General features: G+C 43.6%; 1 protein-coding gene across 1 annotated transcript in view; it reads left to right on the top strand.

The window, feature by feature from the left end:
• The first annotated feature begins 17,191 nt into the window (after positions 1 to 17,191).
• Positions 17,192 to 23,107, top strand: part of LOC307221208 (cytochrome P450 2G1-like) — a 29,869-nt gene continuing 23,953 nt past the window's right edge. The window contains exons 1-2 of the mRNA XM_079985588.1: positions 17,192 to 17,462; positions 21,179 to 21,341. Of these exons, the coding sequence (XP_079841714.1) occupies positions 17,280 to 17,462; positions 21,179 to 21,341 (346 nt within the window). The 5' untranslated portion in view covers positions 17,192 to 17,279. The remainder of the gene's footprint in view (positions 17,463 to 21,178; positions 21,342 to 23,107) is intronic.

Below are 23,107 nucleotides of genomic sequence, written 5' to 3'. Positions count from 1 at the left end.
CAGCTGGATCTCCCAGCAGGGATTTAATGGCAAAAGATTTCTGCTTTGCAGGGGGTTGGCCTAGATGCCCTTAAGAGTCCCTACAATTCTATGATTCTGTGTGCTTAGGCCTGGGCTGCAAAACTGCATTTGAAGAAAAACAACTAATGTAGCCATTGGCAAGAAAGTCAAGTGAATCCCAAGTTAAACAATTCTGGAACTAGCAGTAAGATTTATTTGTAGGAGTGCAAATATCCAGAGTGTGGGGTCAGGTGGGATTACTATTGTAGCAGGAAACCCCCCCCCCCCCATCATCCAGTTTGTACAAACTTCACACACACTCACACTCACACACTACATACGCCACACTTCTGTTATAAATTCATAGAAAAAATCAACCATACATCGGATTTGCACTGTTCCATTTTTATTTTATTCCATATGACAAGGACTGTCAAAAGGGGGTGGCTTGGTTCTGGTCAGCCATAATCCCTTCACCATCTCAGCACATCCACAGGAGCCCTGCCCAGTTGTTATGCCAACCCTGATGATCCCAGACAGAAGACAATCAAGATCACAAAGAACTTGCATATGGGAGTGGATTCAGCATAAAAAGGTAAAGGTAAAGGTACCCCTGCCCGTACGGGCCAGTCTTGACAGACTCTGGGGTTGTGCGCCCATCTCACTTAAGAGGCCAGGGGCCAGCGCTGTCCGGAGACACTTCCGGGTCACGTGGCCAGCGTGACATCGCTGCTCTGGCAAGCCAGAGCCGCACACGGAAACGCCGTTTACCTTCCCGCTGGCAAGCGGTCCCTATTTATCTACTTGCACCCCGAGGTGCTTTCGAACTGCTAGGTTGGCAGGCGCTGGGACCGAGCAGCGGGAGCGCACCCCGCCGCAGGGATTCGAACCGCCGACCTTTCGATCGGCAAGTCCTAGGCGCTGAGGCTTTAACCCACAGCGCCACCTTCAGCATGGACTGAAACAAAGGACACTGCTCAGATCTTCCCTCAGGGGGCAGGAAACTGCAAACTCCCCTTTGTCTTCTGGAAGTGACTCATGGGGAGGGGGGAAAGGAGGAACCAGCCAGGTGACAAGACACTCAGGTTACCACCAACTCCTCCCTCAACCCCTCCTTTCTGTAATGTATGCATGATGTTTCTGGGGGTGGGCTAAACCTAGAGGAGGGGAATTTCAAAAGTTTTTATAAGACCTTGCACACTATTCTTCTGTGTCTTTTCTCTCACCTGCAAGTGAGGGGAGTACCCTGTTGCAACAGTTCAATAAAGGCCAAGCCTACAGGCTGCTGATTTGCTCCAATTTACCTAGCAGTTCGAAAGCACCTCCGGGTGCAAGTAGATAAATAGGGACCGCTTACCAGCGGGAAGGTAAACGGCGTTTCCGTGTGCGGCTCTGGCTCACCAGAGCAGCGATGTCACGCTGGCCACGTGACCCGGAAGTGTCTCCGGACAGCGCTGGCCCCTGGCCTCTTAAGTGAGATGGGCGCACAACCCCAGAGTCTGTCAAGACTGGCCCGTACGGGCAGGGGTACCTTTACCTTTACCTTTACTCTGGTTGGTGTCTTTACTTTTTGTCCAAGGGAGCCCTCGGATTTTTCCGGAAACACTATGAGGAATTATAAAATATGCATCAAGCCATTGTGTCCACGATGAATGCATTGTGTTGACTGGGCTTGATACATTGACAATAATTTCTGATCAAATCCCACAAAGCCTCTGCATCTCTGGCCATTTCCTCTACTGCCCATTTCTCTGGCTTGTCAAGTCGCGTACAGAGCCCAGTTGCTTTGCCAGACAGGAGTCCTGGGCCATAAAGATAGTGGGCAAGATTCTTTGATGTAGCTTTTCTGATATGTTAATCTCAGCATGTTGATCTTAGGGCCTGGAAATAGTTTCACAGGAAGGTGATAAAGATGTCTATCTCCTTGCCATCCTTCCATCCTCTCCTGTTTACTCCTGTTTGTGATCTCTGGAGTTTCTCTAGTCCTTTTTTATTTACTCTCAGATTATGTATGCATGCTCAGAGTAGTAGTCTTTGTAGTTAAAAGAATTTCTTTTGATCTAGCTTTGTCCCCACATGGGGTTTGTTGAAATGCTCAGAAGAAATCTGATTGGTTCTTACGAATACTCTGTAAAAAGTTCTTTTGTGGATAAAATGACCTGGGCCGAGGGGTGGAGAGATGCAGAGTCCCAGAGTCTTGCTGGTTCAAGCTTCTGTGTGTATTCTTATTAATCAGAGTTCAATCCTTCCTTTACTTTGGGAATATCTCATTTATTTATGAAAATATTTATATACCATTACACCATTAAAATCTTCAAAGCAGATTACAGCAACAAAACATAAAAAACCATACAATAAAACCATAAAAATTAGAACTTGGCTCAACATCAAAGCGCTACGAGCACAATTTGCAATGATAATTAATAAAGAAGTGGAATGTAAATATCAAAAGAATGAGACAAAGGAATTTTGAATTTGCAAACAAATCGGGAAAATTGCTTGCTTGGCAGATAAAAAAAGGAAAGAACAAAATACCATACATAGAATAATCGTGGAAGACAAAGAGATTGATGATCCGAAAGGTATAAGAAAAGGATTTGTGGACTTTTATTGACATTTATACAAGAGGAAAGATAAGGTCAACATAAAAAAAATAGAGGAATACTTAATAGAGAAAGGGGTGCAGAAGATTCCGACAAAAGAAAGAGATAACCTAAATGAGAAGATTGAATTTGAGGAGATTAGAAACGCAATAAAAGATATAAAAATTGGAAAGATGCCGGGACCAGATGGGCTTAGTGCAAGATATTACAAAGAATTAAGGGACATCCCACTTGTGCCTTTGAAAGAAGTTATGAATAACATTCTATCAAACAGAGAAATACCAGAGACTTGGAAAGAAGCCTACATTACTTTAATCCCCAAGCAAGACTCTGATTTAAGTCAAGTTAAAAATTTTAGACCGATTTCGCTTTTGAACAATGATTATAAACTGTTTGCAAACATATTAGCAAACAGGCTGAAGAAAGTTTTGAAGGAGTTAATACATAAAGACCAGGCGGGTTTTCTGCCAGGCAGACAAATGAAAGATAATATTAGAAACATAATTAACGTAATGGAATACCTGAATGCTAAAAATGACAAACAAGCTATGTTAATATTTGTTGATGCAGAGAAGGCTTTTGATAATATTTCTTGGGAATGTATGTTAAAAAACTTTGAAATGATGGGAGTAGGTCAAATGTTTCTAAATGGTATCAAGGCTATATATATGGACCAAAGAGCTAAATTGATAGTTAATGTGACAACGGAGAATATAAAGATAACCAAGGGCACAAGACAAGGATGCCCTTTATCACCATTGTTGTTCATCGCAGTCTTAGAAGTGTTTCTTTTTTTAAAAAAAAATTAATTTTTATTAACCGACCAATCACATCAAATCAAACCAAATTACATAAATTCCAAATTACACAGCCAAATTTTAAATTTTTGTTGGGGGTACCCATATTTCAAGTTCCAAAGGGGATCCAATCAATTTCTTGCTTCTTACTGCTGTTTTAATGTCCACAAATCTAACCTTATGATGTTCACAGTACTATCCAGTCCTTTCTTATTATTTTTCCACATCTCTTGTTGTTATTTTCATATATTTTTCCTTTCTCTTTGTGACCTCTGACAGTCTCCGCAAGCTGGTTAGAACAGTTTGTAATCCTGTGTAGTTATTATTTTATTTTATCCAGTAGCCATATCCAGACGTTTTCCATATAACATCACTTCCATACATCAAAACAGTCTTAGCGTCATTAATCTTCACCAGTCTGCCTCCTTTCTCAAAACCTCTGAGGAGATTCACTAGGAATGCAGTCTGAAAACCAAGTCCATTCTTCCTCCTGGCTATAAATCCTTTGGCAATTAATTATTGCGCCATTCCCAAAAGCTCTTATTGCTTCTCGGTCTCCATAAAGCATACTTTTGGTTAAAGTTTATCTCCACACAGACCTTAATCATCCTGCTTGGGTCAGTTCAACCGACGGTTCTAATGAGGAGGGGTTCTTGTAAATCACATAGAAGGAAAGTAAAAAAGGTCCGTCCGTCCCCCATTCAGCCCCGTTGTCAACATACCCTGCCTTTGGTGTATCTTCATCATAAAATATTCCTTTTTCTCCAGCCCATCGTCTTCTTTCGCAGAGGTCACTTAAATTAGCAGACTTCACTCCCCTTCTTCACTTGAAACATGTGCATTTGCTTCTTTTGTAATTAATTATTCCAAATTGCTGCAACTAGTGCGCGATCAGAGACAGCATCCAGGAGAGCCGAGGTCCACACGGGGGCATTCTGCCTAGGGCCCTCACCCCCTTCTTTCGAATTAGGTGGTGTTTTATGGGCACAGCAGGCAAGGGCAGTGTTCCCCATTTCCTTGGGGCAACAAGGGAGGCTGCCTACTCCCATAACAGCCTCTTAATTACCCCGTGTGGGTCAGAGAGATGGTCGGCCATCTTCCAATGCGCCCCCTAGTGGCCCCTGTCTTAGAAGTGTTTCTAAGGGCAATTAGGAGCAATGATCAAATTAAAGGGGTAAAGGTGGGCAGAAAAGAATATAAGGTCAAAGCTTTTGCAGATGATTTGGTATTAACCCTGGAGGATCCTATGTGTACAGTACCAGAAGTATTGAAAGAAATTGATAGGTATGGTCAATTGGCAGGATTTATGTTGAATAAGAAAAAAACTAAAGCAATTACTAAAAATATAGATCAAGAGATAGTCAATAGACTACAGCAGCAAACTGAGATTGAAGTGGTTAAGAAAGTTAAATACCTAGGGGTTTGGTTAACCCCCAGAAGTATTGACTTGTTTCAGAATAATTATGTTCCAACATGGAGTAAGATTAAAAGGGACCTGGAGGTATGGGGAAGAATGAAATTGTCTTTTTGGGGAAGAATTACAATGATAAAAATGAATGTGCTACCGAAGATGTTATTTTTATTCCAAACAGTTCCAGTAATCAAGGGGGCAGCAATCTTTAAAAATTGGCAAAGAGAAATTTCAAGGTATATCTGGCAGGGTAAGAAGCCGAGGATAAAATTTAAGATATTAACAGATGCAAAAGAAAGAGGAGGCTTTGCCCTGCCAGACTTGAAATTATACTATGAAGCATCATGTCTCTGCTGGTTAAAGGAATGGATGAAATTGGAAGATACGGATGTGTTAGATTTAGAAGGTTTTGATAACAGATTTGGGTGGCATGCATATTTGTGGTATGACAAGAAACGGGTTCATAAAGGTTTGAAAATCATATTATAAGAGGGTCCTTGATTGAAGTATGGGAAAGATATAAAAAGATATAAAAATCTGTTGGAACAAAAAACCCCATATTGGTTATCACCGCTGGAAGCGATGAGTGTGAAGAAAGTCAATATGACAGCGGGTTGGGTAACATATGAGAAATTAATATGTAAAAGTGAAGGAAAATGGAAAATGAGACCATTTGAAGAAGTGAAGAATTATGTGAATGATTGGCTGCATTACTTTCAAGTTAATGAGATGTTTAGAAAAGATTTAAACCAAAGGGGTTTTGCTGATAAAGAATCCAATTTTCAGACAGACATATTAAACAATGATTATAAGATCTTAGCAAAAATGTATAAAATATTGCTGGAATGGTATACGAAGGATGAGGAGGTAAAATCAGTGATGATTGATTGGGCCAAAGATATAGGACATAACATACAAATGGAGGATTGGGAAAGACTCTGGAAAGATGGTTTAAGATTCACTGCATGTACTGCTTTAAAAGAAAATGTTGTGAAAATGATGTATCGATGGTATATAACCCCTGTAAAGTTAGCAAAAATATATAAGACAAGTAACAAATGTTGGAAATGTAAAGAAAAGGAAGGTACTTTCTTTCATATGTGGTGGGAGTGTAAGAAGGTAAAATGCTTCTGCGAAATGATTTATAATGAATTGAAGAAAATGTTGAAATATACTAAGAAACCAGAAGCATTTTTACTAGGCATTACAGGGAATGAGATAAATAAGAAAGAGAAGAAGTTGTTTTTATATGCAGTGACAGCAGCAAAAATATTGATGGCTCAGAAATGGAAGCAAGAAGAGCTGCCTATGATAGAAGAATGGAGAACTAAAATGATGGACTATGCGGAATTGGACAGAATGACAGGAAGGATCCGGAATCGACGAGATCAAAGATTTACAGAAGTTTATTCAATATCTGCAAAAACTAAGTGATAACCAGATTACGTTTGTAAGTTTTAAAGAAGCTCTGTGATGTGAAAATGTAACAATAAGTAAAAATAATGAATTGAATCTAATAGTTTTAATAAAAAGGGGTAGGAATGTGTTAAAAGTGATAAAATGAAGGAAGCTCAGACAAACTGAGGGAAGTCAAAAATGGAATTAAGATGTAATTAAGAAGCTGAAATGTACAATTTTGTTTTTTGTATTTGTAAACCAATAAAAATATAATAATAAAAAAAACTTGGCACAGAAGATGCCTGCTGAATCTCTGTTGGCAGTGTTCCACAGAAATGGGCCGATGATGCCCACGTCTCGGTTTCTTGCTCTCCAGTGAGCCTCACCAAATCAGGGAATGATCAGTGATGCTCCTGCAGATGATCTCAGATGTGTCTGGCACTCAAAGGTCTCCCAAGTTGAGACCAGGAAAACTTCTCCCGGGTGAGGAACTTTGCACGGCTGAAAAGACCCCCTTCCTGCTGTGATAGGAATTTTATGGTCTTAGATATATGGTAATGTTCATAAGTGTACCAACCAAGCACATACATAGATCAGCACAGGAAGGCCAACCTGGAACCATTTTGATTCCTAAACTGAGCAAATCTTTTCTCTGCAAGGTCAAAGTGGAAAAGCCTCCCCATTGTCTTTTCCTTCACAACTCCTGTCTTACGGGTATGTCTGTGTTTGAATAGAGTGTGAGCCTGTGACCTGGCCCAGGAACTAAGTATTTATCACCACAAAAGACTGGCCAGGCTACCCAGGAAATCCAATCAAGTAACCTGCCAGACAGGAGATAAACAACAACAGGAGAAAAACAATATTAAAATTTCTGTGATGTAGGTGTGATGTATCTGAGGGGTGGTCTTAGGTTACACCCCTTCTGTGATGTATGTATGATGTTTCTGGGGGTGGTCTTGATCTACAGGGTGGCAATTTCAAAAGTCTTTATAAGGCCTTCCTTGCACACCATTTTTCTGGGTCCTCCTCCTTTCCTGCATGTGAGGGGAGCACCCTGTTGCAACAGATCAATAAAGATCAAGCTTACTAGCTGCTTTGCTTCTCAGTATTCTCTGGTTGGCCTCTGTTATTTTCTCCTACCAATAGGGAACCCGTGTAAGGACTCTATATAGGCTCTTGGATACCCCATAAGGGAAAAAGGGCAATTTTTGCTTACAACACTGCCAATACCTCCCTGAGTTCACACCACAAGCCAGTGGTGGTACAGTGGTTAGAGCTGGGCTGTCCAACACATGGCCCAAGGGCCAGTCCTCAGCAACACTGGACACACACTAACTGCCACAGTCTTCACGTTGCATTCCCAAACTTGGGTAAGTGAGGAGCAGGGCTTTGGGAAGGAGGCATGAGGGATCTGGTTGTTAGGGATACATTCTTCACAAAACAGATTAATAGTTCCTGGAAAATTTAAAGCAGTGCTCCAGAAGTTTCTTCAGCATTTGTGGCATTGTCGGTTAGGACATTCAAATTTTTGCAGCATAGCAAAAGTACCTGAATTGAGTAAAGGAGTAAAAATGAAAAATTGTTCAGTTTTCCTTGATTGCAGTGCATGCAAAGAATCAAAGAGTAAACATGGGTCTTATCCTAAAAGCAAGAGAGTCAGCAACAACCAGTGTGGTGTAGTGGTGAAGAGCGGTGGACTCGTAATCTGGGGAACCGGGTTCGCTTCCCTGCTCCTCCACATGCAGCTGCTGGGTGACCTTGGGCCAGTCACACTTCTCTGAAGTCTCTCAGCCCCACTCACCTCACAGAGTGTTTGTTGTGGGGGAGGAAGGGAAAGGAGAATGTTAGCCGCTTTGAGACTCCTGAAGGGGAGTGATAAAGCGGGATATCAAATCCAAACTCCTCCTCCTCCTCCTCCTCCTCCTCCTCCTCTAATCCATTCTGACCTTTGTGGGCCTTTTTCCGAGTCAGAAGGAGGAGCAAACTATTTCCTTGTTCTAGTAGATTACTATAATCGGTACACGTGGGTATATTTACTGAAACATAAAAGTGAAACTTTCCAAGTAATTAAAAACTGGATTAACTATGTAGAGAGAAACAACATGCAGAATTGTAAAGGTGTGAAAGCCCCAATGGAAATTGTTTGTTTGTTTGTTTGTTTGTTTGTTTTAAATGAAGGAGAGTGTTCAGAACCTGTGAATCCAGAAACATATCATTCAGTTACTGGAAGTTTGTTATATATTTCACAATGGAGTAGACCTGATTTGTGTTATTCTATTGGAATTCTTAGTAGACTTGTAAGTAACCCCACTGAAAATGCATGGAAAGGTTTGCAACATATTCTTCTGTCCCTCCAGCTGTTTTGGGACTACAACTCCCATCATCCCCAGTTGGTCATTGGAGTCCCAAAACAGTTGGAGGGCCAGGTTTGGCCATGCCTGCTCAAGACTGTCACTACATCTCTGAGGTGAATTCAAAGTTCCACAGATGCATAGCTGTCAACTGTCCCTTATTTGGTGGGAAACTCCCTTATCCCAGCGCCGTGTCCCACTGCTGTCCCCTATTGATGGATTTCCCTTAAATTTCCCGGGTTTCAAAGGAAGCAGCTCCTCTCCCTCCTTCCTTGCCAGCCAGGGAGGAGGGAGGCTCCAACTGTGTTGCTTGGCTGCCCACTCCGCCCCCCTCTGGCCTCCTCTCACCAGCCTCGGCCCCTGGGAGCTCCTCCCTGCCAGGACTGGTGGGAGCCTCGGGCCCTTCCGCCGCCATCCTCCTCATGGCCGCCAAACTGAGTGTCTCTGCCTGGGGCCTCCCCTCTGCCCATCGCCACCGCTCCCGTTAGTACTGTGGCTATGCCACCGAAGGACCCGGATGAGATGGGCAGCCTGGTATGGCCTATGAATTGCTGAGGTGCCTTGAGAGGAGAGTGAGGGCAACCATAGAGAAAGCAGTTCAGAGAGAGGAGGAGGTGGAGGCAGAGGTGTGGGCAGGTGTTCCAAGGGCTAATCTTAGAGGGGAGAAAGTGGAGGAAGGACCACAAGCGCTTCTCCCACAGATTTGTAGTGGTAACCAGGTTGATGGACTAGATGGAACGGACAGTAAGGACTGACATAACCCGAGACCAGGAAGAAGAGACGCTGGAGGAAGATTGGAAGAAAACCTTTTTTAAAAAAACAACTTATATTGGAAATTAGTGTAAAATTAATGAGCATTAGGAAAATGTTGGAATGAAAATATTTGGCTTTAGTAGAAATGATATAAGGAATTATGTACAAATAAATATTAAGCTTTAAGCTTTAAGGTATTTTATAGAAAGATAAGGCTAAAATAAATTAAGGTAAATTGAATGACAGAATATAGTGAAAGATGGAAAGGATTTGCTGAGTTAACTAATAGGTTAGACTGTTAAGACAAATTACTCAATAAAAATTGAGAAAGATGGAAAGAATTTGCTGAAACAAATAACTAAACTAGAATACGAAAAGGGAGGTGTGAGGAGGTCAATGAAACAAGTAAATGAAGGATGGAGATATGGAATATTGGATGTGTGTTTCTTTTTTATCATTATTGTTATTGGTGTATTGGTTTTTATGTGTTTTTTTCTTTTTTTTGATGTACTGTTATGTATGTTTTGTTAATTTTTTGTTGTTCTCTCTTCTGCTTTTTTTGTAATTTTTGAAACTTCTAATAAATATCATTTTAAAAAAAAAGATTTGTAGTGGTAGACTAGCATAGATGGTCTGATCTGCGGGTTTACTTCAGGCACTATTTCTCCCCCCCCCCCTTCCTCCCGCCTCGCCTGATGGAACTGAGAGCTGCAGATGGAGCACGAGAGAAAAGATACAGAACAGCAACAGCATCTTCCTAGCTTGGACTTCATTTTGCGTGAAAAGTGGTTGCTGCTTGTAGTTATTAATTGCAGTGTTTCATCAGCTGGTGTCTTGAGCAGCAACCTCTGGAAACGAAGGGCTAAAAACCGGTGCTGCTCTCCAAAATTATCTGGTCCCTTTTAACTTAGTATTTCAGCTGGTTGACTAAAATCCCTTATTTTGGCTGCGGATCCCGAGGACTTCCGGGTTAGCGCCTCCGGCAATGGCGGAGCTCCTCCGATCGGGAGGAACCAGCTCCGTGAAAAACAGGGTCTGACCGCCACGGCGAAAGCGGAGACCCTTAGAAATCACAGACGGAAGAAGTCTGTGAACCTGGGATTCGGCTGGCACCTTCTGCGCCCCCCTACTCACGGGGAGACCCAGTATCGGGAATCTGGAGCGACGTGGGGTGAGAGGCGCGGTGCTTTGAATCGACCGCTTATTTCACGGAGCGAAGCCGCATTGCTGCTGTCAGAGAGCGCTGACTTTTTTCCTGTGGACAATTTGATTTTAAACAACAACCCGTGAGTAGAACGGGAAATTGAGCTTTTAAATAATTTAATTTGGCACCGAACGGGGAAGGTTCAAACAGGAAGTCCACCTTCCCTTTCTGTAAATAGACTGAAGCAAAGTAGTTGTTAACTAAGGTTTTGGAAAGTCTTACGTAAAGGATTAAAACTCCACTGATTGAAACTATTAATTTTGACCAAGTGAACTTGCAGGAGAAGGTGAAAAATTAAAAATTGAAGCATCACGTCTCTGAACCTGGGAACAGTTTGCAAAAAGTCCATCGACGGTAAGCAGGACAAATTTGACAGCTAGCTTTAAAAGAAAGACATTGTTTCTATTGTCTGCTTCTGCACTTAAAAAGAAGAAAAGGTAACTGGAAACTGTTACTAATTTACTTTTGGAATTGTGCTGGAAGGGATTGATACAAATGGAGACTGTCTTCCTCTAGAGGGAGTTTTGGGACATTGTTACAAGAGTGCAGCTGGGAAATTGGCCTTAAGATAAAGACTGTGAGAAACTAGATCTCACCTTGAACATCTTAAGAATGTCGGCAAAGGAAGAAGTAGCGTCTGGACAATCTATCTGTTGGGAAAGCTGCGTAAACAGATAGATGTCATGGCTACTAATATTGATATTTTGGGAACAAAAGTGGGTATCAGCATAGAAGTCAACAAGAACCAGGCACAGGAATCTTTCTTAACTGAACAAACTGATGAATTAGAGAAGGAGAAAGTTGCTGTTGTTGAGTATAAAGCAAAACAAGGGGGAGCCTTAACCCTAAAGAGGCAAATGGAGGATTACAACTTGAGGCCTTATATGACTGTAATTAGGAGAAGCCAGTTTTTGAAGATGGGTGCCTGGCCTGATCTGGAAAAGGAAAGGTGGAGAGATCCCCGTATGCAGGGATCAAATGACTTTTGGAATATGAATTTGAGCCAGGAGGCGATTGGAGCTTTTGGGGCCTTTGGACTTGGAATAATTGTGAAACAAGATTTGGAATACTTTATGGGCCCTAGCTTTAATTATGGAAATCTGGCAGACCTGTCAAGAAGGAATATAAGCATCCTTGGGTTGGAGCTCCCCCGAGATCTGCTTTTTAGCACCAAAGATTATCAAGAAGATCGGCAGAAGGGAAGTGAAGAAGAGTTAAGAGCCTCGGATATAAGATCTCCAGGTTGATGGACGCTGGGAGGTTGATGGAACTGACGGCAGGGGCCGAGACTGGGGAGGGGAGAGGGTGGAAGAAAATTGGGAATTTAAAGTGTATATATGGAGATTTTTAAAAAAATTAATGAGAGATGGAAAAATCGTGGAATGGAATTTTTATGACCCTAGGGGAAATGTCTTAAGAGATTAAGTTCAAATATATTAGTTTTAACGAGAAATAAGATTAAACAAAGTAAAAATGGATGATTAATTGGTGAAAGAAGAGAATGTTAAATTACAGTATATTAAGATAAATTATTAGGATAAAAACAAAGATGAAGGATTTGCTGAAATATCTAATTGAACCAGAATACAAAGAGGGGAGGTTTGAGGAGGTCAAGGAAATAAGCTAAAGAAAGAAAGTTATGTAAAGGTTTGAATTGTTCTTTTTTTTATTGTATGCATTTTTTTCCTTTTTTGTGTTTTCCTTTTTTATCTTTTTTCTTTGATGTGACTTGTTTTTATGTTTTGCTTTCTTTTTTGGTTTAATTGGGTGTTTTTCTGTTGTTGTTGTTTTTATTATTCATGTAACCTTTAAAATTTTAATAAAAATCTATTAAAAAAATATTTTGGCTGCGGATCCCTTATTTTCGAGGCTGCTGGTCCCTTATTTTCAAATCTGTAAATTGACAGCTATGCACAGATGATGTACAAAGGTCTGAATGACCTGGGATGGAAATACTTGCTCCTTTGCACCTGCCACCAGCAACAGGGCATTTGGCTGGGACTTGGGGATGGACCTTTTCCATGATGGCTCCCCACTTCATTGAGTCTCTCTCCCGTTGGAAGTCTAGTTAGCACTAACACACTGCTGGCTTTCAGATGCCACGTTAAAACCTGGCTGTTGAGTCTGTCCATTAGGCAGCTCCTGCCTCTGTCATTAGATACTGTCTGAGGAGTTCTTTCTGTTGCAGATTTAATGCATTATTAAAGAGTCCTATGGACTGCAAGAAGATCAAACCTTTCCATTCTGAAGGAAATCAGCCCTGAGTGCTCACTGGAAGGACAGATCCTGAAGCTGAGGCTCCAATACTTTGGCCACCTCAGGAGAAGAGAAGACTCCCTGGAAAAGACCCTGATGTTGGGAAAGATGGAGGGCACAAGGAGATGGGGATGATGGAGGACGAGATGGTGGGACAGTGTTCTCGAAGCTACCAGCATGAGTCTGACCAAACTGCAGGAGGCAGTGGAAAACAGGAGTGCCTGGCGTGCTCTGGTCCAGGGGGTCATGAAGAGTCGGACACGACTAAACGACTAAACAACAACAATTTTTTGGTTTTGTGGGATTTTACAGTTAACCACCCCAAAATTTGCAAGTGTGGGGTGGGATATAAATGGGCTGGGGTGATGGTGGAAGGCAGGCTCTTCTGATAATCCCCAGAGGTTCTGGACTTTCTGTGTAAAATTGATCCCATTTTTCTTGCTGTTCTCCAGCTGATTATTTGCTCTCAAGCTGCCGTGATCTGAGTCGCTTCTCCTTTGCCCTGCTTACCTTTCATGGCACACTCTGTTTACCTTTAGCCCTTTCCAGCAAGCAGATGGGTTGCATAAAACCTCTGAATGTTAATCAGTTGTGATAAGTGAATTAAGTTCAGATTTGAGCTGATCTGGCCAGCTGGCACAAAAAGGAGGGGACTTTAAGCGGCTCGCTCTTAGCCTCCATCTCCTATTTGAAAAGTAGGGCCAGAAAGGGGCAGTGGGATTCTAGCAGAGGTATGCACTGATTGGAAATGAAGCAAAAATTTAGAATGGTAGAGGTGGAAGGGACCATGAGGGTCATCTAAGTCCAAGCTCCTCCACGTCAGAAATCTTTTGCCCCGTGTGGGACTTGTACCCCTGACCCAGACATTTAAAAGTCTCATGCTCTAAAGGCTGAGCTTCCCCAGCTGGCCAGCCCTTTGCGGGCACAAACAGGATTGAAAGTGGCCCTGTGCATTTGTTGTTGTTTAGTCGTTTAGTTGTATCTGACTCTTCGTGACCCCCTGGACCAGAGCATGCCAGGCACTCCTGTCTTCCACTGCCTCCCGCAGTTTGGTCAAACTCATGCTGGTAGCTTCGAGAACACTGTCCCACCATCTCGTCCTCTGTCATCCCCTTCTCCTTGTGCCCTCCATCTTTCCCAGCATCAGGGTCTTTTCCAGGGAGTCTTCTCTTCTCATGAGGTGGCCAAAGTCTTGGAGCCTCAGCTTCAGGATCTGTTCTTCCAGTGAGCACTCAGGGCTGATTTCCTTCAGAATGGAGAGGTTTGATCTTCTTGCAGTCCATGGGACTCTCAAGAGTCTCCTCCAGCACCAGAATTCAAAAGCATCCATTCTTCAGCGATCAGCCTTCTTTAGGGTCCAGCTCTCACTTCCATACATCACTACTGGGAAAACCCTAGCTTTAACTATCCATCGCCTACCCCTCACTTTATGGGTATTCCGGTAAAGGAATCCGGCGGTCGTAGATCCTGTCCGACGCCCTTGCTGGTGGCTATGGCCATGGCACGACCCCCGGTGACATCAGGGGGAGCTTCCAGTTGTATTTGCATCAACAGGCTCCTCCCACTGGCGGTTAACCCTTGTTAGACTCACCCCTCCCTGAGGGGATGGAGTCACGCTCTGTTTTTTTATCCAATGCCTAAGCCAACACCTCTCACATGCTGTAATCAATAAAGTTGTGGCCTTTTTTTAGCCCATTAACCTAACATACTGTGTCCATGTGTCTTTCTTATCCCCAGACGGGTGGCGGGTCCTTGAATCACAAAGCAGAAAGTGAATTTCACACTCCAAGTCTGGCGTGGTAAAATGGGAAATGTTTGCAAAATAGGTAGGGAGCTTTGGGTCTGTCAATCAGCAGCCTTTGGCCTCTTTTGCCAGCTCTTTTCTCACAGTTCTCGTTTCAGCGTCTCTCACACCTCCTGGCAACCCAGGAATGCCCTTAGCATGCCAAATGGCATGAAGGGAGGGTTTGTTTGTACAGTTCTCTACTCCAGTTCCACCCAAGGCTGGATAAATCTGCCTTGTTTTTATCCTCTCCCCGGTCCACTTCCCTCCTTTGAGATTATCCTCCTTATTGGCAAGTCTGGTCAAGAAGAGCCGACGGGCCTCAGGAACAGAGCTAACTTTTTTCTTTTCTCTTTTCTTTGTCTGAGAGGGCCGCATGCACCCTCTGGGGGCCACACGTCAGCTGTGTGCATAGCTACCCCAAACACAAACACACAACACGAATGTGTGGATCAGCTAAGGGAGGAGACTATGGCCACTTCATGGTCACTAAATGATCCCTCTAGTGATTTGAAAGTTTGTTTTGTTTTGTTTTGTTTTGTTTTGTTTTGTTAGTGAATTTTTTATTGAATTAATTGAAAATACAAACAAAGCAAAACATACAAACATATCAACTAAAGACAAAAGAGGGAAAAAGAGGGGGGGAAGAAAGACGAAAACTAAGCAAAAACAGAGCAAAAGCAAAAATTAAGAACATGAAGATAATAAAAAATAACTATAATAAACACTTAAGACAATTTAAATCATCACCCATACAAAAATAACTTGTACAATTTCTTCTGTTTCTATGTTAGAATTTAGATGTCTATATTCTTCTTCTACAATTGACAGTAATTTATTTTGTAGCAAATACTCTTATTTTATTTCCATCTTTATGTTCCTTTTATATAACTTTTTGTAATAATTTATAAAAAATTCTTTGATTTTTCTGGGGTCAATTATTTCTTCCCCTTGATCTATTACTTTATTTATAATTCTCTCTGTTTGTTTTTTTCTTTATAAACCAGGCTAACATCCTGCCGGGCTTGTTGGCCGATACAAAATATCTTCGTCTCATCCATTTAATTTTGTTTTCCACTTCTTTGTTTAATAGATTGGAAATGTGTGATTGTAGGATCTTTATATTTTGATTTATCCTTTCAATTTTTGGATTTTTAATCAGTTATTTTTCATTGTCTCTTACCTGTCTTATTATTTCTTGTATGTTATTTTCCTTTTTCTTCTTTATCCGAACCATTTGTTGTATCCCAAAACCGCTCATGTAGGCCTTGCTTGTGTCCCAAATTACATTTATATCTGATCCTTGTGTTTTATTACCGGTAATTTCAAATAATTCTACCAGTGTTTCTTTTGCTCTTTCAACTATTGGTTCGTCCCTCCAGTTCGTTTTGTTTTGTTTTGCGGCTGCTACTGTCAAATTCAATGATGTCTAGGAGGAGGGACATAAAAATTTGCTTGGAGGCTTGTATTAGAGCCCTGAGCAGGAGGCAAGCTGCTCTCCCCACCCACCCCCCACCTGCCATAACCTGGATTTTAAAAGAAAAGGCAATTGAATGGATAGAGTTGCTGGATGCAAAACGAAACTTTTGGTTCTTCTAAACCCCTCCTTCCATTTCCTATCCACAAGCTCCATTATTTTAAGGACTGATAGAAGAGATGTGCTTTTGGCACCTTAAACTTTTAAGGCACTTCCCTCCCCCGGCCAACCTAGTGCCCCCTGACTTCCTGGAATACAATTCTCATAAGCCCCAGCAGCATATGACCGCGCTGGCTAACTCTGAGGGGAGTTGCAGTCCCAAACATCCAGAGGGCACTCACTTGGGGGAGGCTGCTTTGATGCTTTAAAACTTTCATATATAATAATAATAATAATAATAATAATAATAATAATAATAATTTATTATTTATATCCCACCCATCTGGCTGAGTTTCCCCAGCCACTCTGGGCAGCTCCCAATCAAGTGTTAAAAACAGTACAGTGTTAAATATTAAAAACTTCCCTGAACAAGGCTACCTTCAGATGTCTTTTAAAGATAGGAAAGCTGCTTATTTCCTTCACATCTGAAGGTAGGGTGTTCCACAGGGTGGGCGCCACTACCGAGAAGGCCCTCTGTCTGGTTCCCTGTAGCTTAGCTTCTCGCAATGAGGGAACCACCAGAAGGCCCTTGGCGCTGGACCTCAGTGTCCAGGCTGAACAATGGGGGTGGAGATGCTCCTTCAGGTATACAGGACCGAGGCTGTTGAGGACTTGAAAGGTCAGCACCAACACTTTGAATTGTGCTCGGAAATGTACTGGGAGCCAATGCAGATCTCTCAGAGCTGGTGTATGGTGGCCTCGGTCTCTGAGGTTCCACAAAATGGTTGTTTCTGCTGTAACACCTGCTCCTCTTGCAGCTGTTGCTTTTAAGCAATACTTAAAAAACACACAAATAGGTGCAGGAACTCGCCATGAAGAAACTGCCATCTCATGCACCAAAAGCAATTTACATTCTGGGGGTTGGGAGCAAAGGGCATACAGCCATAGACAGCATTTTCAGGGCTGGGCTGGGTACAAATTATGTTTACCAAGGCTGCAGGTTCTGCTATAAAGGTGAAGATTTCCAAGATTTGCACCAGTCACACTGATTTCTGTTTGCTTTCATCAGCCCCACCGTGCGAGGGCAGGTGTGGCTCTGTTAGTTCGCTAAATCCCCGATAAACCTCCCTCTCCATTTGCTTCGGGCATGTTGGAGCTGGCAGAAAGCCTCTTGGCCTTGCTGGTGGTTTGCCTTTCAGCCTTGGTGCTCCTCTCAGCATGGAGTCAAATGGCTCAGAGAAAGCAGCTGCCCCCGGGGCCTACGCCCCTCCCCATCCTGGGCAACTTGCTGGATCTGAAGACCCATGACATGCTCACATCATTCAAGAAGGTAAGCCGTGGCGACGGCATCCGTCTTTGCAGAGGTCAGACTATTTGTCCACTCTGACTGGCAGCCCCAGCTCTCCAGAGCCTCAGGGGAAGAGATATCTTTGTCATCATCACCTGTATGACTTCAGCCTTTGAGTAGCTATGCCAGAGATCGCACCCAGGGCCTCTCCTGGAGGACCTTACGGTCTTCAAGCAAAAACACCTTGGAGATCCAGGGCCACAGGGAGGTTAGGCTGGCCTCAGCCAGAGTCAGGGCTTTTTTGGTCGTGGCCCCGATCTGGTGGAACACTCTGTCACAAGAGACTAGGGCCCTGCGGGACTTGACATCTTTCCGCAGGGCCTGCAAGACAGAGCTGTTCCGCCTGGCCTTTGGTTTGGACTCGGTCTGACCCCCTCCTTTCATAATCCTCATAGAACTCTAGCCCAATGGTTGCCATTAATTTGATTCTGAATTGATTTTAGAATGAATTGATTTTAGAATGCTGTGTTAGTTTTATTGCTGTTAGCTGCTCTGAGCCTGGCTTCGGCTGGGGAGGACGGGATATAAATTATTATTATTATTATTATTATTATTATTATTATTATTATCATTATTATGCATGAGGACCAAGCGATCTACCATTGCTCCTTTCCATTGAGGCTCTCCTGCCTCAGGCCAAGTGCCAAGATGAGAATCATGAGGGCTAGAATCTTGTAATTAAAATGAAAGAAAATTAAAGCGGGAGGACAAGGTGACCAAAAAAAAACAACCCTCCTCTCATTCTATTCTCCTTCTATTATTTCCTGCTTTTGTTAGGCTCTGCTCTGAGTTCTTGTCTGCCTAACATATAAAACTGCACTTTCCACTGTTAGTCTCTCTCCTTTTTTGCTGACTTTGCTGGAGCTCTGACCCTGAGCAAATTCATAGGCCTATCCCATTTCCCCTCTTTTATACTTTGCAATCTATCTTTGCTTTGTTTTCACCTCTAAATTTCTATACCTCTCCCTCACATGCTTCTTTTCCTTTCTTGCATATCTTTCTACAGTGGTACCTCAGGTTACATACGCTTCAGGTTACAGACTCCCCTAACCCAGAAAAGTTCAGGTTAAGAACTTTGCTTCAGGATGAGAACAGAAATCGCGCTCCGGCAGCGCGGCAGCAGTAGGAGGCCCCATTAGCTAAAGTGGTGCTTCAGGTTAAGAACAGTTTCAGGTTAAGAACGGACCTCTGGAACGAATTAAGTACTTAACCTGAGGTACCACTGTATCTGTTTTTAGATTGAAGGCCAGTTCCAGGCACAAGTCTGACTTATCGTTTGCAGGAGGAAAGCAAACGAGCAGATGCAACCAGCAGCAAATTTCAGGCTCTTTTAATTAACTGAAAGTGGGCCACAGATGTGCATTAATAAACTGGGATTAATACCCACCTCTGGCTACAGCGAGATAAGCCTGTGTGCCCATGGAGTTTGCAGAGGTGGTGGGTATTAAATTTCCTGTTCCCAAGAGGTGCAGCCCTTTGAAAGCGTATCAGGTTACCCTCTTGGAGAAAATGTGCCAAGGTTTCTCAGGGTGGTGGGGCGGGTGCGGCTCTTTCTGGGGGCAGAAGAAGAGCCTTGTGGCAAGAACAAACACAAAGTGGAATTTACCACCGTGACTCCAGCACTGGAGCTGGGCTGGGGCCCTTGCGTCATGATCTGCGGCATTTGGGGAGGTAACGCAATAGCACCAAAACCGATACCAAGGCACCCTTTTTGGTGCCTTGGCCCCATGAATGCAGCCAGTCCGGGTTGGGCACCAGGTTGGGGCCTTGCTCCATGGTGGATCGGGTGATTTGCATGCCGACAGGGAGCAGCAGTGGGACCGTCCTCTACTTAAGTCATCAGAGAGCAGCAGCTAATAGTCAAGTAGGAAATCTAGATGGTGCTGATATGTTGCAGTGGGCAGCACTTCCCATCAGCTCAGCCAGCACAGCGGTTGTCCCATCATCCCTAGAATTATGCAGCCATGCCGGTTGGGGCTGATGGGAGTTGTAGTCAGGGCCATCTTAAGCATATACGGCGCTGTGGTGCAAAGTTCCCTTCGGCCCCCCACCCATTGTTCCCCAGAGTTGTCGACCTTTTCCAAGCCTCTCCTCCCGCAGAGGCTTGGGAAGGAAGCTGCATGCCCGCCAGCCGTATACCGTATTTTTTGCTCTATAAGACTCACTTTTTCCCTCCTAAAAAGTAAGGGGAAATGTGTGTGCGTCTTATGGAGCGAATGCAGGCTGCGCAGCTATCCCAGAAGCCAGAACAGCAAGAGGGATTGCTGCTTTCACTGCGCAGCGATCCCTCTTGCTGTTCTGGCTTCTGAGATTCAGAATATTTTTTTTCTTGTTTTCCTCCTCCAAAAACTAGGTGCGTCTTGTGGTCTGGTGCGTCTTATAGAGCGGAAAGTACGGTAGGAGTTCACTCAAGCCCTGTGCTGCCTTCAAACTGCCTCTTCATAACAAAGGAACAAATTGTTGGACTATTGGGTTGTTTTGTTTTGATTTAAACTCATTGCATGCAAATATTTATTGATCCCTCCAAGGCTAAATTCAAATGACCACCCCATCCTGTAAAAAGTCTAAGGTGCCACCTGTGTCCACCTTCTGAGAAAGAAGCTGCGCAGCGATCCCTCTTGCTGTTCTGGCTTCTGGGATTCAGAATATTTTTTTTCTTGTTTTCCTCCTCTCAAAACTAAGTGCGTCTTGTGGTCTGGTGCGTCTTATGGAGCGAAAAATACGGTAGTTGGCAGGGTGCATCTTCCATCCTAAGCCTCTGCGGGAATTGCTCTCCTCCTGTGGAGGCTTGGGAGGCAAGCTGAATGCCCACCAGCCATATGGTTGACGGGGCATAGCTAGCGGGCGTGCAGGAGGAAAAGGGGGGAGACCACCAGCAAAGCAGCACAGCTCCCCCACACATTGGGGCGCCCCTGAGAGGCCGGCACCCTGTCGCAACGCACCAGTAAACCCAATGGAAAAGATGGCTCTGGTTGTACTTCAAAACATCTGGAGGGCATCGGGTTGGAGAGGGCTGTGCTACATGGGTCATGGCAAGGGGCAAAGGCTAGCAGGGATATAAAAGGTAAAGGTAAAGGGACCTCTGACCGTTACGTCCAGTCACAGACGACTCTGGGGTTGCGGCGCTCATCTCGCTTTATTGGCCGAGGGAGCCAGCGTACAGCTTCTGGGTCATGTGGCCAGCATGACTAAGCCACTTCTGGCAAACCAGAGCAGCGCACGGAAATGCCGTTTACCTTCCCGCCAGAGCGGTACCTATTTATCTACTTGCGCTGGTGTGCTTACGAACTGCTAGGTTGGCAGGAGCAGGGACCGAGCAATGGGAGCTCACCCCGTCGCGGGGATTCGAACCGCCAACCTTCTGATCGGCAAGTCCTAGGCTAAATTACTTATTAAATTCATTCAATTTACTCATTTAATTATCTACTTTAAATATACTCTCTTTTGAAACTGCAGGTTATTACAATAATCCTGCCAATGTCTTTATCTGTTTGCAATTCATCTGTAAATATTCAATAAACCATTTCCAATTCGTTATCTTCATTTCTTGTTCTTCCGGTAAGTTGCGCCATTTCTGCATATTCTTATGGAATTTGTTAGGCTTTTTATCTTGGCTCAAGACAACGCAAAATAACTTACAGCCAATATGATATGTCTCAGGGAAGATCACTAATGACCCTGCCTGGTTCCCATTTCAGCTAAGAGACCAGTATGGACCAGTGTTCACAGTTCACTTGGGACCCAGACGGGTGGTCGTCTTGTATGGATACAAGGCCATCAAGGAAGCCCTGGTGGACCATGCCGAAGAGTTCAGTAGTAGAGGGTACTTGGCCACAGTGGACGACTTCGTTCAGGGTTTTGGTGAGTTTCAAAGGGATCAGTCAGTTACACGGAGCCACAGCAGAAATACGTCTGTACTTGTTGTTGTTGTTTAGTCGTTTAGTCGTGTCCGACTCTTCGTAACCCCCTGGACCAGAGCACGCCAGTCACTCTTGTCTTCCACTGCCTCCCGCAGTTTGGTCAAACTCATGTTCGTAGCTTCGAGAACACTGTCCAACCATCTCATCCTCTGTCGTCCCCTTCTCCTTGTGCCCTCCATCTTTCCCAACATCAGGGTCTTTTCCAGGGAGTCTTCTCTTCTCCTGAGGTGGCCAAAGTATTGGAGCCTCAGCTTCACGATCTGTCCTTCCAGTGAACACTCAGGGCTGATTTCCTTCAGAATGGAGAGGTTTGATCTTCTTGCAGTCCATGGGACTCTCAAGAGTCTCCTCCAGCACCAGAATTCAAAAGCATCCATTCTTCGGCGACCAGCCTTCTTTATGGTCCAGCTCTCATTTCTGTACATCACTACTGGGAAAACCATAGCTTGAACTATACGGACCTTTGCCGGCAAGGTGATGTCTCTGCTTTTTAAGATGCTGCCTAGGTTTGTCATTGCTTTTCTCCCAAGAAGTCTGTACTAGTCTTCCATATTAGTATATTTGCAGGGCCATTCCCAGTAAGCAACCCATCTGAAGCATGTTTGGCTACTCTAGAATCTCAACGGCCCGATGTCTTCACCTTCATCTGTTTTTGCAGTTCTTCTTATTTATGTAGCTCTCTAGGGAGCTCTGACCACAACACCTCTTGGTGCTGGACAGCATCTCAGCACTTGCAAGCAACCCTGGTTGCCTAGAGCAGTCCCCTTCAACCTTGGCGTCCAGATATTGGTGGACTACAATTCCCATCATCCTTGCTGAGCTGGCTGGGGATGTTGGGAGTACCAGTCCCAGCTGTAGAATACATCCAGCCTCATATAACCAACATGTTTAACTCTAATTAATGGATGGAGGGGTTAAGACCACAGAGTAGGCTACCATGCCAGGCTTAGCTAGGCCACACCCCCTCACCTTGTTCTCTATTGTTCCACCATGTGAACCCTATCACTAAGGAGGTCTAACCTGGATGCTCAGACTGCATGGCTTTAGCAAGCCACTTTTGTATTTCTATACAATTAATTGAGAAATGTTTACCACTTTTCAAACCCAATATACTACCTCTGTCTTTTCTGGAGGCAACTTTTGAAGAGTCTGTAAGTAAACCAGTTTTAGCTTATCAACCAGGTGGTCTCCTTCTCAGCTAAGTGAAGTAGGGAGCTTTGGAAGAAGGGGATATTTTAAAGGTCTAACAGCCTTTATTTCAGGATTTAACCTTCCACTGGGCCTGTAAGACAGAGCTATTCCGCCTGGCCTTTAATTTGAATTCAGCCTGATCTTTTATTTCCCTTCCCTTCCCTCCCCTTTTATGACGATCACCCGCTCTGAGACCCCATGGCAATTCTCCCCTGGTCTCCTCGCTGGCCCAAGTAGGAGTAATTCAGCCAGCTAGCCCTGGTGACTATCCAATGCTTATTAGATGGATTTCCCCAAAATTGATTTCAGAATTTTGAGTTTTATTGTTGTTCATGTTTTTATACTGTATTTTATGCTGCTTTTACAATTAAGTGTTTTAAATTCATTGTTAGCTGCCCCGAGCCCGGTTTTTGAACCAGCAGGGTATAAATAAAAAATAATAATTACTATTTATTTCCATGATTTACTTTGCTGCATGTTTCATGATTTTAAATCTCTGCTGGGGCTCTGTGAACC

The sequence above is a fragment of the Podarcis cretensis genome (genome assembly GCF_951804945.1).
Source record: "Podarcis cretensis genome assembly, chromosome: 8".
Lineage (NCBI taxonomy): Eukaryota > Metazoa > Chordata > Lepidosauria > Squamata > Lacertidae > Podarcis > Podarcis cretensis.
This window is presented reverse-complemented; position numbering and strand designations above follow the sequence as displayed.